The sequence below is a fragment of the Xiphophorus maculatus genome, chromosome 14, assembly GCF_002775205.1.
Source record: "Xiphophorus maculatus strain JP 163 A chromosome 14, X_maculatus-5.0-male, whole genome shotgun sequence".
NCBI classification, from domain to species: Eukaryota; Metazoa; Chordata; class Actinopteri; order Cyprinodontiformes; family Poeciliidae; genus Xiphophorus; species Xiphophorus maculatus.
This window is the reverse complement of record NC_036456.1, coordinates 15,776,041-15,794,868: the sequence shown is the minus strand read 5'-3', so window position 1 is coordinate 15,794,868 and position 18,828 is coordinate 15,776,041. Positions and strand designations below refer to the sequence as shown.

Genomic DNA, 18,828 nt, shown 5'->3' with positions numbered 1-18,828 from the left:
GCAACAGAGTTTGGTTTGTCGGTCACCTTGCTCACACGCTTTTCAGTTCTGCCCACAAATTTTCCATGAAACTGAGATTAAGGCTAATATTCACTCCTGATAACAGAACCCCACATAGAAAGAGCCTGAACACTTTATGTTTTAATTTCCAAGATAGCCAAATTTAAAAGATTTATTAAAAGGTACATGTTCAAGTGACTCGGGGGGGAAAATGTTAGCTTAAAATAAACACATTCAGTTTTGGTTTGTCATCCTTAAATGAGCTTTAATTGTTCATAGCTACTTTTAAGGCATATTCAAATTCTGTTTGCATTAATTCATTAATTCTGTTCAATACAAACATACCACTTAGGTCTCAATGGAAACAAAAATACTATTTAAGCTACTATTCATTCATAAATCAGCGCCCACAATCCTGGGTTGCTGCTGGCTAAGAGAGGCGCAGTGGAAGGCAAAGTAGGCAGTTGGCGCAGGGGTCTAAATTTAGAGCTTGTGAACTAAATACCAATGACAACAGACAAACTGACACCCACCCAACCACTTGCCCACTTACTCAGTCACACAGTCAGTCAGGTCAGGATTCAACCCCCCTCCCCGCCACGAACTCCTGTATTGGGGATCGCGAGCACCCACTCTGCTCTACTCTACGGCAGCCTCTCACCTTTCCGGCTTCCCACCCTGAGGAGACAGGCACAACTTGAGGCGACCCCCTGAGGGGCCTTCAGGACAGGTAAGCATCACAGGGGCCTCTCCGCAGGTGTGCTTTCCACCTCTGATGTGACACTTGTGCTTTGGGTCAAACACGACCTTGCTTACCACTTGGAATTGTTTCCACTGGATTTTCCTGGTGCTCCTCACTGTTTGTCAGCTAGTTTTAACAAATATGCATGTTTGCTTTACTCGCCCACAAATTTTCAGGATTGTTAAAAATAATTTTGGGAAACTCATAGGTTACACCTTTTAATTTGAAATATGAATAACAATGAGTAATTCCTTTGTTTTGACTGTATGTGGCTGCTTGTGTTGCTGTACAACTTGGGGTAAAACTTTCTGCTGATTTTTATCCACTGCCTCGCATGTTAGCTGTGACAGCACCTTGTTCTCCAGCCACGTCCCCACCATCAGGCTGCCCGGGCAATTTCAAACATATTGATTCCCAGATACCCCTGACACGGCTGGCTGCCACGTCTGAAGAGCATGTGCTTGGCGTTTAACAACCCAAGGTTATTTAAAGGGATGTGCTAACTTTGCCCTTTTCACCACCCTAATAAATTCTGTCTGCTTCGGTGGGTTTTTGTGCGTGCAGTGGATGCTATATGTTGGCCAATCAATGCCTAGAATGGCTTGTGTTTGGTCTGCCGTTTTTTATCTGAACAGCTTGTACTGATGTGAGGTGTCTCCTGTGACTTTCCTGTGACTCACGGCAACAAATTCCCAGGGGCAGCCATCATGTCGCAGTTTTCCACCATGACAACCAGGGAGAGGAAAATCCAGGCGGCAGCAATCTGCAGAGAGGTGCAAGGCCAGGAAGGTACCTGTCTGATACATCCTCACCTTGACTGGTCTGTTCTTTTGGTTTTAACTCGCATTCCAACCATTTTATCCATTTACTTTCTCTCTAATGTTCAAATTTGACTATAAACAAACAAACAAACAAACAAGTCAATGCGTTTATAGGCCCAAGAAATAATCCCTTTGTCTTTGTCACTCGAACATGTTATTCCAGGGGGAGGACAACTGTGCTCTGCAGGGTTGGGGAGGTGGGGGGAGTCTGAAGGCTGCTGACAGCTGAAAGTTATTCTGGCAAATTATAGATCTCGTATTCAGATGCAGGCCTGTGACATCTACATGCTCAGCATGCAGTAGCATGAGGAGCTAACCGCAAAACAAGTGGTGGACATGAGTTGATGTGCAGAGAAGAAATCTCATCATTCATCATTCTGAATGTACAGTAGTTGCATGTTGTGCAAAAATAGTTTTCGTTTGGCAATGAAGAACTACTAATAAATGCCAAAGCAAATTACTAACAAAATTAGTAATTTAGATCAAAGTTACCAAGCCGAGGCACCACCTGATTATACTTTTAGGTCTTAGTTATTTTTTAAGTTTTACCTGCAGGTAAAAGCTCTTAGGTATAAAAGAAACACTAAATGGATTTGACATTCTGGAGCAACATGGCTCAAAGGATCCAGGCAAAATGGGAAATATAAGGTGCAATAAATATTATTCTCTTTTTATTAATCACATTTTTGGCTTTAATTTAAGTTAATAGTTAATAAGATGGGAAACATCCAGTGACTTTTACTGAGGAGCAGACTTTAGAGCACCCAGTATTAAACTTGGCAAAATAAAGTAAGACTGAGCCATATCCTCTTCTTCTTGCAGAAACGACAAAAAAAGTGATGCAAAAACGTTGTATATCTTTTGCTGTTTTATCTGGGTTTTTTTTCTTCTTTTAACTGGGCAAACATCATAGAAATACACAATGTCTAGTTACAGGTTTGCCACAACCCATTCTTATAAGGACTGCAGGTGTGAGACCAAAATTCAGCTGTTTGGCCTACATGCAAAGTATTGTGTGAGTCATAGCTCCACGATAATTATGGAGACAGAAGCGTCATGATGTATGAATGCTTTTATTTCAGCAGGAATATAGAAGCTGGTCATTGGTGGGAAGATGAATGGCAGATAAGAAGAAACCAGTAAAAGAAGCAAAACTTGGTCGTAATCATGAATTAAAGAGGAGAAATTAGTTGATAAAAATACATCCGTCGACTTATAAACAGAACAAGCGTATTGAAACCAATTGATCAATTAAAAATGTCATTGTGCTTGGATAAATGAAAGTGCACGAGAGTTATCGACTTTAGAGGGGTTCGGATATCAGAAAAATAAAATTCTAATAAAATACATTGATTTAGAAAATGAGAAAAAGTTCAAGAGGAACAGACATCTTTGCTACTGTTGCCCGCATAAAATCAGGCAAAAGTGGTCTGATCACCATTTTTGCACAAATGCACAAAATATCTAATAAAGTCTCCTCTCACTCCCTCACAGATGCACACATGGACCTTGGGAAGAAAGTGAGTGTGCCTAAAGACATCATGCTGGAGGAGCTGTCGCTCGCCTCCAACCGGGGCTCCCGACTCTTCAAAATGCGCCAGAGACGCTCTGAAAAATACACTTTTGAGAAAATCCAAAATGAAACCAACAACCAGCTAAATGTAAGGAAAAAACACAAATAGAAGTGTAACTGTAATAGAACTGTAATCACCCTAGTATACACATTATACAGTGTTAGTACAGAGCTTTGACTTTAAAGTGTGGATGAAGTCACAGCACGGCTTCTCTGAATGCAGATCCACAAAATATCCCAATTGTGGCCATCAGATTGTTTAATTTAAACAAAAGCTTATGTGCAAAAACAGTTTTTACGGTTGAGGCACAAGCTCTTAATTATTGAGTTTAGCAAGGGTAGCAGATAGATGCTACTGTGGGAAAATATATACTATGGGAGCAGTACAGTGCAAATTCCCCATATTTGTTGATGGGTCAACAAATATGGGGTTGTTGACTGGTTTTCAAGAAACCAGACCTGTGTCAATTTTGTAAGTCATCCTGATTAGCATGTCTTCAGGATCTCCTAAGTCCTTCTAAACTCAGCTTCAGTTTATTGAAAAACTTATTTTGCATCAAAAATGTAGAAAAGTCACTATCACTTTGCAGATAAACCACAGATTAAAAAGAAAGCATTTATGAAAACCTCTGAAAATCACATTTTGTGTGTGTGTATAATGTTTAGGTGAATGTTGTAATTAGTTTATTAGTTTTTGTTTTTTTATTCTTTTGTGTCCTTTTAAATTTTTGTTTTCAAGCTCCCTTTCTTTCTCCATCAAAGGTAAAGCATTTTTTAGGCCACAGTTGTGCACATAAAATGTAACTTTTTGCCTGAGTAAACAGAGGAAGAAGAAATATAATTATAAAAGAAGACATCCATTAAAATTTTAATAAAAACAACATACAATGAAAGTACTAGCTATATTTTGCTGAATTATAGCATGACTAATTTCTCCATCTAGATAAACGGGTTAAGAAATAACTTTGTATTGAAGGAGTTTAAAATTTTGATCTTTAGAGGATCTGTTGCTCGACAGCCTGTCCCAAAGCAGAAAACACTAAAAAATAACAGCGAAAGACAGAAAATGACAGCAACTAGGTGTCTAGAACCCCCACTTGTGAGTTTTTCTACAACTGTATATTTGCCAAAAGATTCAGAAATTCTGAATCGTTTTTATAAATGCCTTCATCAATACAAGACCTCAATCATTAAAACGAACTATGCCAGGCCTGCGTGTGGTGATGTAATGCAGTCACTGAAACAGAGTCACCTAAAACTAGTTATAACTTAATTTATATATAATTCACCAGGACATGAGTAGCCTTATTAATGTGCTTCATGTGTGTGCCAAGTCCGCTCTTCCTCCTCTCTGCCTGACCCGTCTCTTGTAAAATGCAATCAAGGCACACCAAGTTTCTCTTTGTTACATTTAATTAAATGATAGAGCTCTTGTTTCCTTTTCCCTCTCTGTTAGCTTTGTATACATTACTTTGCCCCCTTGAATTTTGTAAATAAGGTAATTATTCTGCTTTAGCTATATCTAAGATTTGAACTCCCTAGCGTCGAACTGAAAAGAAAGACTCACACATCTTGCTTTATTTATTGCTCTGGGCGATGGGGGGCATTTTGTTTCAAGTTGTCAACATTTCCTGAGGAAGTCCCAGAGTAAATCATCATAAATATCTTTCCGATGGATGAAAGCCGAGAGCCTACGCTGCAGTATAATTCATCCCGAGCCAAGAAAACAATGTGTCAAAAAGTTGGCAGAGAATTGACTGTTTAGCAAGAACATTGTGAAAATGTATTTTATCTACTCACCAGAAAAAAAAGTAGCAATCAAAAGTGGGAAAATATATCCACAAGACATGTCCAGTATGTATAGTGCAGAAAAATACCTCAAATCAAACCTTTAACACACTTTGATTTCCTTCATTACCCCATGCTGGACTCTAACAGTTAGTGAAAACAACATTTTATCATGGAGATATGAGTATTTTTAAGACCATTACCCCCATAATAATCAATTTAAAGCCAATGTAACAATTAGTTTTTCACTTTTTGGTAAGTAAGAGTCTGTTTTTCTTGATTATACAAACTGGCCACTAGCCTGGAGGATGGAGGAGAGGAAAAAAAAAAAAAATATATATATATATATATATATATATATATATATATATATATATATAACAATATGCCAACTGTTATATTGGCATATATAACAGTTGGCATTATATATATGCCATATATATATATATGGCATATATATATATGGCATATATATATGCCATGTATATATTGGCATATATATATGCCAATAAAGCAGTTGGCATATATATATATATATGCCAACTATTAGAGAACATAAGCAAAGAGTGGTGTAATGCCCACTGCACAAAGGAGGATCGGTGATGCTGTGGGCCAGATCCATTTAAAAGCCCTTTAACCTTGTAAGCTGAGTACATAGAGTTTTTGAAGTACCAATAATTTTTTTCCAAACAGTAAAAATATGTTGGACTCCATCAGAATTTGAAAATAGGCCGTCAGGACTTTGAGTAAAAATACAGATTAAAAACAAAGGTTAATGGAAAACAAAAATCAACTTTTTTTCCATTTCTTTGATCTCTCTTACAGAGCCAAGACGTTTTCCAGACCGAGTACAACCCCGCTACCGGCGGTGGGAATGACTTGGGTGTCGAGCAGCCTTGTCAAGTGACATCCAATGCATCAGATACCACAATGGTGCCAAATCCGGACAGCATCGCCCCGGGTCAGTAACATTGCTGATACAATACACTGCAACATGTTTCAAGGACCCTGTGGAATCATGTGCTGTTGATACGCTGTGGCTAAAAGTGTCTGGCAGAGCTCTGTTCTATCGCTCTGCTCTCTCTTGCAACCAGTGTCCCGGTGAGAATATTTACATTATTTCCATAATTCAGTCAAAACAAACTTTGAACAAGCTTCGTTTACTTTATTTTATTTCTGATTATATATGCATTAACTGTGCAATGCAGCTTTTGCTTTGGGTGGAGACGACGAGAGGACGTGGTGTGCACAGAGTACTGGATGTTCCCTGTTTTGATAAGGATTCGACCGTTTTCATTGTTTGTCCGGACGCAGGCTTTGATCACAAAGCAAAACAGTTTCTTCTTGCCTGGAATCTGCTGCTCTCAGGCAAAAATAAGATTACACTTTTTTTTTGTTATCATTCCACTGCTTTGTTTTTCCGCCTTCACATTCCTTTCTTTGTCCATCGGTTTTATAGTTCTTAACCTCGGTCCCCTCCCTATCAGCCTTGAACATCTTTTTAAAAATTTGTTGAGTTTTGCCCCACAGGACATGTTTCCTGTTTGCCTCTCCGGCCACAGATACCATCTGCTTTGCGCCCACATCCTCCCTTCATGTCCTAAAGTTTAGTCCAGCTGACAGAAAACCAACGCTGCGTTAAGGATCAGTGCATCCTGGGATGGGGTAGGGCCAGTTATTTCTGGACCAGACACCATCCCTACTGTATCTGAATGAAGTCACTCCAGCTGTTGCAGAAACCGGGCCAAAGTGCAAACGGTGTCGGATGGTTAAAAAGTCTTAAAATAGCACCTCCGACTCCCACAGAGGCGCATGTTTCGTTTTAATTTGAAGCTTCGGAGGCTCTTAATAAGACTGTGGTCATAAATATTAAACTCTTCTTCAGAAATCCGTGTTCCTCTCTCGCTTCAATTAGCCGGTTGTGCAAGAAAAAGTATCACCCAAATGTTTGACCCTTGCTACAGTATTCTTCAAAAAAATAAAATAAAATAATAACACAGTGCTTTGTTACAGATTCTCCCCGAAAATGTGTAAACTTCCGCTTCAGTTCTGTTTGCTCCCTCCTGCTTCCTGCAGGGTGAAACATAAACTCAGGAAAGGAGGGGGAATTGTTCATTGTATGAGGTTAGGAGGTGAACAGACAACCCGCCACCCCCCAGCACATTACATAACGGTTGAGCCCCCCCTCAGTGAAGCGCTGAGCTTGAAGGATAGTGCTTTGGAAAGGCCTCTCCCCGACAACATCCATGTACAAAGCGAGGAGACATGCTTGCTTGTCTCTTTATTAACCCAGCGTCTTTTTGTTTTGCTGTGAACTTTAACAAAAACAACGATATCACACGCCCACGTGAACATTTTACACATTCTATCGTCTGCAAGGAATCTTCAGTTGATATTATTGTTCAAACAGAACCTCTTACACATTTTTTTTTTTTTTTTGCAATAATATTGCCACAGCTTGAACTTTCTTCACATTTTTCCCCATTTCAACCACAAACAATTTATTTTATTGGTATTTTATGTAATCATCCAACACAACATATTGTATAATCTGTTAAGCGGAAGGAAAATGATGAATATTTTTCCCTTTTTTCCACTAACAAAACTGAAGTGTGGTGTGCATTGTTTTTGGGGGTTTCTATGTGATTGATTGAACTGTCCCCAGTCTGAAGTTAAAAGCATGACATATAATTTTAGAGCCTGTTCATGCCTCAGCATTCTCCTAAGTAAACAGAGAAGGTTTATTATATGCAGAACAAAGGAATAATGAACAAACCAAGTACAGAAGATACAGTAAAATCTTTAAAACCGTACTGATGAACAGAATATAGCATAGCAAGACCTGTTGAGAAATAATACATAATATGACAATACCTATAGAACAGTGGTTCTCAAACTTTTTTCAGTGATGTACCCCCTTAAAAATATATTTTTAGTCAAGTACCCCCTGACACGGGCAAAACATTTTCGGAATTAAAAAGGGGTACAGTGCTGTAAAATCACTGTCTGATTTATTAAAGCCAAACAACTTATATCAGTGAACCTGACAAATACATCCATATTGCAAACATTGCATGGTTAAACAAAAAAGAAAAACAGAAGACGGTGACCACCAGGAAGGTATAAAACCAGTCAAACCGTTTTATTTTAAAGGATATTGAAACTAAATACTGAATATAGAATTCAGTGCATGAACACACATTTATATTTTATCGAACTTTTCACAAAATAATTTTTCCCAAGACTTATTATGAGGAGCCTACTGATTTTTTAAAGATATTTTGAAAAGCTTCACGTACCCCCATTTGAGAACCACTGCTCTAGGGTGTCCCTACGCTCTTTCAGGTCTCATACTGATGTTTCCAGTTTTGTTAGAGCCAAATTATAGACAGCGTTTCACCAGGAGACCTAGAGTGAGGAGCCCCGCCCCTTTGCCCCTTGCGCCTCAGACAGAGTTTGGGGAAAAAGATGGCGGTCGTTCTTCGTTCGCTAAAGCTGTTCTTGTTTACAGGTTAGTAGTGTGAAGCTGGTGGGAACTGTCCCCGCTAAAATGTAAATTTACAAGTTCATTCGGTGCTGATTTCGTAATTACTTGCTAGACGTGTTTAGACGTTCGAGGGAAAAAGAGTGATTTTGTTTCATAATTACGGTTTGTAACTATAACGGTCGTAAAACAGCCGTTATAGAAGTTTGCTACATGTATCTAAACTTCGATACACTCTCCGACCCAACCTTATTAAGATTTCGGTGGTATCCTGACGGGTTGTGTTATCTTTTGATAGGAAGTGTTAAAGTTACTCTGTTACATGTACCGGAAATCAGTTCTCATCAGTTTCAAACATTTATTATAGACGTTACCGCTTTTCCCCTACTACCCTGTAATTGATTCTACTGTACTAGCTTAAGCTAGATCTAGTCCTCTAAATATGCCCATATTAAATTATAGAACTAATAATATGATTACATTTTTCAGAGTTATTACAATTCAAAGAAATTAGTAGCCTTACAATTTCACTGAACTTGAGGAATAGTTTTCTTTTTATGTAAATCTGTAAGATTTAAATCGATTGTTGAATTGTTTTGATTTGGCCCATGGATGCTGTCACAGCTGGTGTGGGCTGATGTTGTTTATTGAAGTAGATGGAATATGGTTGTTTTGGAGCAACGGAAGGACACATGGACATGAATGCACAAAGGAATGTTCAATGTATGATTGCATGATTTCATGATTTTGACAATTTGTAATAAAACAGACAGAGTTTGGGGAAGAAAACGGCGGTCGTTCTTCGTTCGCTAAAGCTGTTCTTGTTTACAGGCTTCCCACTCGGAAGAAAGGAGAAGAAGAGACAAAACAAAACAAACATCAATTGTTACAACTGTTTCAATACAGCTGAGACATGTAACATAGGTATAAAAAACATTTTTTCTGAGGTAACAGCCTGCGATGTCATCGATGACATCACGTCCGTCCCTGACTGTCACTGATGACATCAGACCGACAAAACGAACGTGATGTCATCGATGACATCGCAGGCTGTTCCTTCAGAAGTGCTTGAATAAGACGACCACGAGGTAATGTGAAGGCCTGTGGAGGCCCTCGCACCGAACGTGGACGCGAGGGCCTGTGAAGGCCTGGGATCCTTCAAGGACCTGGCCTGTGAAGGCCCTCGCACCGAACATGGACGCGAGGGCCTGTGAAGGCCAGGGATCCTTCATGGACCTGGCCTGTGAAGGCCCTCGCACCGAACGTGGACGCGAGGGCCTGTGAAGGCCAGGGATCCTTGAATGACCTGACCTGTGAAGGCCCTCGCACCGAACGTGGACGCGAGGGCCTGTGAAGGCCAGGGATCCTTCATGGACCTGGCCTGTGAAGGCCCTCGCACCGAACGTGGACGCGAGGGCCTGTGAAGGCCAGGGATCCTTGAATGACCTGACCTGTGAAGGCCCTCGCACCGCCACCTGGATGTGAAGGCATGTGAAGGCCCTGACCTGTGAAGGCCCTCGCACCGCCACCTGGATGTGAAGGCATGTGAAGGCCCTGGCCTGTGAAAGCCCTCGCACCAGCACCTGTATGCGAGGGCCTGTGAAGTCGTGTAAAAGTAGTAGAAAAAGTTGAGTACCTTTCTACCGTTTCTACTCTCTGCTCCTTCCATGCGTTGCTCTAGGGCAGTGATTCTCAAACTTTTTTCAGTGATGTACCCCCTTAAAAATATATTTTTAGTCAAGTACCCCCTGACACGGGCAAAACATTTTTGGAATTAAAAAGGGGTACAGTGCTGTAAAATCACTGTCTGATTTATTAAAGCCAAACAACTTATATCAGTGAACCTGACAAATACATCCATATTGCAAACATTGCATGGTTAAACAAAAAAGAAAAACAGAAGACGGTGACCACCAGGAAGGTATAAAACCAGTCAAACCGTTTTATTTTAAAGGATATTGAAACTAAATACTGAATATAAAATTCAGTGCATGAACACACATTTATATTTTATCGAACTTTTCACAAAATAATTTTTCCCAAGACTTATTATGAGGAGCCTACTGATTTTTTAAAGATATTTTGAAAAGCTTCACGTACCCCCATTTGAGAACCACTGCTCTAGGGTGTCCCTACGCTCTTTCAGGTCTCATACTGATGTTTCCAGTTTTGTTAGAGCCAAATTATAGACAGCGTTTCACCAGGAGACCTAGAGTGAGGAGCCCCGCTCCTTTCCCCCTTGCGCCTCAGACAGAGTTTGGTGAAAAAGATGGCGGTCGTTCTTCGTTCGCTAAAGCTGTTCTTGTTTACAGGCTTCCCACTCGGAAGAAAGGAGAAGAAGAGACAAAACAAAACAAACATCAATTGTTACAACTGTTTCAATACAGCTGAGACATGTAACATAGGTATAAAAAACATTTTTTCTGAGGTAACAGCCTGCGATGTCATCGATGACATCACGTCCGTCCCTGACTGTCACTGATGACATCAGACCGACAAAACGAACGTGATGTCATCGATGACATCGCAGGCTGTTCCTTCAGAAGTGCTTGAATAAGATGACCACGAGGTAATGTGAAGGCCTGTGGAGGCCCTCGCACCGAACGTGGACGCGAGGGCCTGTGAAGGCCTGGGATCCTTCAAGGACCTGGCCTGTGAAGGCCCTCGCACCGAACGTGGACGCGAGGGCCTGTGAAGGCCAGGGATCCTTCATGGACCTGGCCTGTGAAGGCCCTCGCACCGAACGTGGACGCGAGGGCCTGTGAAGGCCAGGGATCCTTGAATGACCTGACCTGTGAAGGCCCTCGCACCGAACGTGGACGCGAGGGCCTGTGAAGGCCAGGGATCCTTGAATGACCTGACCTGTGAAGGCTCTCGCATCGCCACGAGGGGACTGTGAAGGCCAGGGATCCTTGAATGACCTGACCTGTGAAGGCCCTTGCACCGCCACGTGGACGTGAGGGCCTGTGAAGGCCAGGGATCCTTGAAGGCCCTGACCTGTGAAGGCCCTCGCACCGCCACCTGGATGCGAAGGCATGTGAAGGCCCTGGCCTGTGAAAGCCCTCGCACCAGCACCTGTATGCGAGGGCCTGTGAAGTCGTGTAAAAGTAGTAGAAAAAGTTGAGTACCTTTCTACCGTTTCTACTCTCTGCTCCTTCCATGCGTTGCTCTAGGGCAGTGGTTCTCAAACTTTTTCAGTGATGTACCCCCTTAAAAATATATTTTTAGTCAAGTACCCCCTGACATGGGCAATTAAAAAGGGGTACAGTGCTGTAAAATCACTGTCTGATTTATTAAAGCCAAACAACTTATATCAGTGAACCTGACAAATACATCCATATTGCAAACATTGCATGGTTAAACAAAAACGAAAAACAGAAGATGGTGACCACCAGGAAGGTATAAAACCAGTCAAACCGTTTTATTTTAAAGGATATTGAAACTAAATACTGAATATAAAATTCAGTGCATGAACACACATTTATATTTTATCGAACTTTTCACAAAATAATTTTTCCCAAGACTTATTATGAGGAGCCTACTGATTTTTTAAAGATATTTTGAAAAGCTTCACGTACCCCCTGCAGTACCTCCACGTACCCCCAGGGGTACACATACCCCCATTTGAGAACCACTGCTATAGGACATTAGGCTGGCTATTGCCTTTCTGCACTATTCCGCTCAATTCAATTCTCGCTTGCAGCACAGTTTGTGCTTTCTCCCATTTACTTGGATTCCTCTGGTGGAATTTCTACCAGGCCAGTCAGCGAAGAGAAGGAGAAGTTGAGAACGAGAAATCGTTTTTCTGCCTTTTTTTGTATTGTAGTCTGCCTCTAGTTTTAGCAAAGACAGTGGTGGAAGTGAACGTGCCTCATTCAGTTCAGCACTTTTCTCTTCACAGTGGGGGATGATTGTTTACAGCATATGAAATTACCGGTAAACTTCATAGCATAGAACTAGCTCAATACATACGTCAAGTACAAACGTTAGCGATTGCGTGACATTTAAAACTTCAAAAGAGTCCACACGTCCAAGAAGCATTTGTTTCTCAATAGCCGACAGCCCAGACCCTCTGTACGAAACAAAATGTAGGACATGGGAGTTGTTTTTACCAGTTTACAGAACGTAAATAATCCACAAAGAAATGATCAAAATTCAAACACAAAAGAAAACCAAATCTCAAACATTTTAGGATTGTGACATGAGGTTTGTGGTTGGGACAAAAGTTTAAGGAGTACAGCTTCTTTTGCCAGACACTGTACAATAACATCTGTTCTCCTTTATTATTTGCATTTTCAAAAGCATTTAAGAAGAAAATGAGAGATTAAAAATACAGAAAAAAATCAGAAAATGAAGAAAATTCTTATCTGTGTTATATGACCTGCTCAGGATATGGAGGTCCTTTGAAGGACATCCCGCCAGAGAAGTTCAACTGTACAGCTGTGCCAAAGTCATACCACTCGCCTTGGGAGCAGGCCATCATCAGTGACCCTGCTTTGGCTGATACGCTCGTCTCCCACATGCCGGAACTGGAGCCCCAGACAAACCTGCCAGGATACAAAAGCTTCAACAGGTAGCACTCATCAGGAGGGTACTCCAGCTGAAATAAGGATGATTTACATTATCTAATCCATAAATACGTCTACCACTGCTTGACTGTGTGCACTAATCCTCTATGTGTAGCATATTTAGTTCACTAGGTGTCAGATTTAATATACTGTTCTTTTCATTAGGTAATTTCTTTAGTCTAAATTTTTGCAATATATTTCCAAAATCTATTATTTGTAGATAATTAAGTGTGAATTGCGGTATATTCACCTTCTACTTTCTAGTAGTGTGATAAGTCTGTCCCTTTAATTCTATAACTTATTTATTACAAATTTCTACTTAATATATCAAGAACTTATTTACTTATTCATTTATTTATTTTCCATAAAATTATTTGGGGATGTAGGACACATTCAGAGGGATGCAATCTGCAACTTCACCACTAGGAGTCAGCAGAGTCCCACATGGCCCATTTAATTACATAGCTTATTGGGGCCTGCCATGCAAAGCAATGGCAGGAACCTATTGCTATTCTCCCAAGAAAAGTTTCTTTATTATTATTATTCTTTATTTTTCATCCGTAACCGTTAATGCGGCTCATACCGCTGCGTGCACACCTACAAAAGAGGTATCAAAACGTGCAGAAAATTCACGCCATTCCAGCTATTACTTTTGGTGGGATTCGGGATTAACATGGCGACATAATTCGCAAAAAACTACGAAAAAAACCCCATTATAACTCAATGGGAAAAATCCTAGAAATACCCTATTTTTGAGGATTTGCTGTGTCGTCACAAATTCACCTAGAAATGCCATTCAAATTTCATTTTGTAGATACGTCTGTGATCTCTTCGAAAGTGAAGACGGCTCGTCGATACCAGTTATGGTTTGTCCACAATTTGCCTCTAAGCGACCCAAAGTTTCTCATTTTTGCTCATATTAGAGTGACAGCCGACCTCGGTTCATATCTGGGCACAACATTTCTTTCTCTCATCACTGTAAATGCTCTGAGTGAGGTACAGATATGAATCTCGGGACTATCGCAGAAGACACATTGAACTGTCATACGCTTAAAACGCTTTTCGAATATGTATTACGGTTCCCGAACAAGAAGGATTTGTTTCCAATGCTTTTTTTCAGTAAAGTGTGTTTGCTCAAACACACTTGTGTGTTTGAGAGCTCACAGCTCAGAGCTCACACCTGCTGAGACCATTATTTGCCATAGCAACGGAACTCAAGAGGCTATTGGCTGCTGGTTAGGACTACGAATACGCATCGTTGTAGTTCTATCTATCCTCAGTTGAAACAGATCAGGACTGAGAACTGGCCTTTACAACTACTTGCTGCTTTGGGCTGTATATAACTGATTTAACTCAGTAACTGTTACACATGGGATTAGTTTTACACTTTAAAATTAAGCATATTGAAAATTTCACAATAAAAGCCCTGAATATTTTTACATGACGTAATTGCTCTTTTTTGGCTTTATTTGACTTTTTCATCCAAAGCACTGTTACACATGGTATTAGTTTGGCCCTTTAAAATGAAGCTTAACAAAAATTTCAAAATAAAAGCCTTGAATATTTTTACATCAGCTACTTGTGTTTTGAGCATTATATAACTATTTTAACCGAAGGACTATTACGCATGGGATTAGTTTGGCCCTTTGAAATGAAGCATCCTGCAAATTTCAAAATAAAAGCCTTGAATATTTTTACATGACGTAATTGCTCTTTTTGGCTTTATTTGACTTTTTCATCCAAAGCACTGTTACACATGGTATTAGTTTGGCCCTTTGAAATGAATATTAACAAAAATTTCAAAATTAAAGCCTTGAATATTTTTACATCATGTAATTGCTCTTTTTGGCTTTATTTGACTTTTTCATCCAAAGCACTGTTACACGTGGTATTAGTTTGGCCCTTTGAAATGAAGCTTAACAAAAGTTTCAAAATAAAAGCCTTGAATATTTTTACATGACGTAATTGCTCTTTTTGGCTTTATTTGACTTTTTCATCCAAAGCACTCTTACACGTGGTATTAGTTCAGAACTTTAAAATGAAGCATACTGAAAATTTCAAAATAAAAGCCTTGAATATTTTACATGAAGTAATTGCTCTTTTTGGCCGTATATGACTTTTTCATCCAAAGCAATGTTACACATGGGATTAGTTCGGAACTTTAAAATGGAGCATAATAATAATTTCAAAATAAAAGCCTTGAATATTTTTACATCAGGTAATTGCTGTTTTTGGCTTTATTTGACGTTTTCATCCAAAGCACTGTTACACATGGGATTACTTTGGAACTTTGAAATGAAGCATACTGAAAATTTCAAAATAAAAGCCTTGAATATTTTTACATCAGGTAATTGCTGTTTTTGGCTTTATATGACTTTTTCATCCAAAGCACTGTTACACATGGGATTAGTTTGGAACTTTAAAATGGAGCATAATAATAATTTCAAAATAAAAGCCTTGAATATTTTTACATCAGGTAATTGCTCTTTTTGGCTTTATTTGACTTTTTCATCCAAAGCACTGTTACACGTGGTATTAGTTTGGCCCTTTGAAATGAAGCATTCTGAAAATTTCAAAATAAAAGCCTTGAATAATTTTACATGACGTAATTGCTCTTTTTGGCTTTATTTGACTTTTTCATCCAAAGCACTGTTACACGTGGTATTAGTTTGGCCCTTTGAAATGAAGCATACTGAAAATTTCAAAATAAAAGCCTTGAATATTTTTACATCAGCTACTTGTGTTTTGAGCATTATATAACTATTTTAACCCAAGGACTATTACGCATGGGATTAGTTTGGCCCTTTGAAATGAAGTTTAACAAAACTTCCAAAATAAAAGCCTTGACAACATTTTAAATCGTACTGAATGGTGCACGTCCGCCTCGCTTAACGTTCTTGCGATTCTCCGCGTGCCACTGATTACGTCGCGGCGTTCTTTAGCGTCGACGCCGATTTGTGGCGTGACGACGCCGGGCCCATGCCCGACGGGCGCGCCTTGGCAGGCCCCGGCTAAATTTCTTCAGAAATTTTGTTTTTCTAGTTTATCAATAACAAATTCGATGAATATGCTTAGATAGATGCATTTTAAAACGTCACCACCAGATGTCAGTATATTCTATACATCTCCTTTAATTATCTTTTAAAAAATATTTACACTACATAGCGATAATAAATAATTTCTTGAAATATAAATATGGGATGAAGCTTCACCTGTTTGCATTCTGTAGCTTCCCCACTAGGTGTCAGCAGAATTTGCCCTTATGTAATTTGTTTTCAAGGAAAAAGAAGCTTCCCAATAAAACCAAAAACATCTAATAACATCCAATTACGTGATATACTGTATACACAATTTATCGATTTAATATTTCCGGTCATGTTTTCTTTTACCTAATAATAGCAGACATATTTCTCCAAATTCACTCCTTGTGGCCATCTTGCATTGTGCTATCATTATCCAAAACATTACTATTCTAAAGTCTAGCATTTTATAAGTTAAAAATGTGTAACTTTTGCATCTTGTAGCAATTTACCTTTTTCGATTTAATCATATAGAACACTGCCTACACCTAACATGCTGTGTACCTCTCTGTATCCAATGCAAACCTACAGAACACCCCCTGGTCACATCCTGGCTTTAATTAGTAACACAACTTCAAATGTCACAGCAGTGACTCTCATTAGCACATGGCAGCCAACATTAACACCGTCCCTCTGTCACCTCCAGGGTGGCAACCCCTTTCGGAGGTTTCAGCAAGGCGCCGAGACCCGACCCCATCGCAGCGCTGCAGGTGGAGACGTTCCCAGAGGTCCCCGCTCTCCAGGGGGATTGTGCTCCGAACCGGCCATCCTTCAATAGAGCGGCTCTAGGGTGGGTGTCAACAGGTGGCTCAGTCACACTCCCGAATGTCTCCCTCGAGCCCACACTCATCCCTGAGTCAGAAGACCTGTGAAACCAAGCAGAAACATCACAGGGGAGGCTTTGGAAGTAGCAGCTTCACCCAAGGTTATTGTGGACATGGTGACATTTGTTTCAGAGCAGGAGCTTGAGAGAAAACCTCCTGTTGGTAACTATCACACAGATGGTGGGAAAGGTAAAGTGTAACCATGTAACTTAAGAAGAAGCTGTATTGGAATAAAGTGAGATTGTATATCAACGTTCACAACAATGCTTTTCTCAAAATAAAGTGAGGCAAAATACAACAGAAGCAATCTTTAGATTTGTTTTCTTTGTAGTTTAATAATATTGATGATAAGATTTATCTTTATGCTTTAGTTTTGAACTGCAGCTTTGTAGCCAGTTTCACAGCATGCTCCCAGTATGCCAGAGTGAGCGACACTGGCTTCTCAGTTGAGTTTCTGCGCGCTACCGTCTCACATTGTGTCGTGTGGGAGGCAGAAGATGCATGTGAGCCAGTGTTGCATGCCTCAAGGTCTCGCATCTTGACAAATCATATCTGCTCCAGTGACACGAGCGACCTGACGGATGTGTCTTTCACCTTGCGGCAGCACCCGGTTGTTGGGCTGGGATTCATGGCTGAGCCGCTCGATGAGCTGTGCCCAGACGCTTATCCCCCCGGCCCCGTTTCACTACTTTCTCATGCATAACAGGCTGGCTTTAAGGTGCTTCCAGGTTGGATGAGGCTGTGGTTGAAGTTTGTCAGCAATTTAAGAAACTGTCCTACTTAAATGAAATATAACCATTAATTACTTTCTCATTAGACTAAAAATGTCATAGTTCATGTTCACTGCAGTTACTTTGAAGCTTGCATCCTAATTAAAGAGAAAATTGCTTTATTATCTTGTTTTCACGGGTTTCTGCCACTTATTTGTTCCCTTTCATTAGTAAATGTGGCGAAAATTCCAGATATTAGTTTGAAGTCTGTAACTATTATGCAACAATTGAGTAAACATTATGACCACCAACTCAATAGCAGTACCAAACCACTGATATCTTAAGACCAAGACCCCTGTGGAGTCTGTCACCAAGAAAATGGCAGCAAAACCTTTAAATCGTGTTGGATATTTTGTTTCTGTTGATCGGAGCATCAGTTCTCAAACATTCATGTTTCGATTCAGATTGTCGAAATCTGGAGGCCAAGTCGTCAACACCTTGGTTATTGAGCAACTAAAGCCAAATTTTGCTGTCGGTTCAAGGGTTTCAAATAAATCCAGAATTTACCTTAATTTATTTAAACACACTATTATAAAATAAATATAAAAATAATTTATTTCATCAAACTATGCACCAGATGTATTATTTTATATTGAAAATTGTCACAATTTGTTTTCTAATACATTCAGAATTTTATGCTTGATCAGTAAAGTTTTGCATAAAACTCCATTTCTTAGTGCAGTAATAATCTGGATATCTATTGAGGTTTTCTTTTTCTCTACTCTTATCCATGGATGTCTCAATTGCAGCCATGTCAAGGTTATTCTGACTTATTTCTCCTTTTACCACTTTAACCTTTGCTTTCTGGTCTGTTGAGCTGCTCTAATTGTAGATGAGGTCCCTTGGTCTTTCTGACCCCTTGTGGTGCACAGCTGAATAAGGCAAAAATGAAATCAAAGTGAGATGAGGAGATAAGATTCAAGCTGATGCATAAAATAAAGGACAGTGAGTTAAACAGGAACATGAAGAGTATAGTTGTGACAGATTGGATCTCCAATTGCATTTGAATGCAGCACAGTGTTTATTATTGGTTTGAGTGTTGGTAGTTTGGTGACGTTTGGATCATATGATTGAAAATCTGCAAACATAGGTGTGTACCAACAGGACGATAATCACAAACACAGCTCCTTGAAAGGCCACTCTAAACCCCAGGTCACACATAACAACCTTTTTGCAAA

General features: G+C 39.8%; 1 protein-coding gene across 1 annotated transcript; it reads left to right on the top strand.

Annotated features, from left to right (window-relative positions):
* Positions 1-549: 549 nt before the first annotated feature.
* Positions 550-17,193, top strand: myoz2 (myozenin 2). The gene is made up of 6 exons (XM_023345954.1): positions 550-730; positions 1,439-1,531; positions 3,058-3,224; positions 5,750-5,885; positions 12,798-12,981; positions 16,703-17,193. The coding sequence occupies exons 2-6, from the start codon at positions 1,450-1,452 to the stop codon at positions 16,926-16,928; spliced, it is 795 nt and encodes a 264-aa protein (XP_023201722.1). The 5' UTR covers positions 550-730; positions 1,439-1,449; the 3' UTR covers positions 16,929-17,193.
* Positions 17,194-18,828: the final 1,635 nt, after the last annotated feature.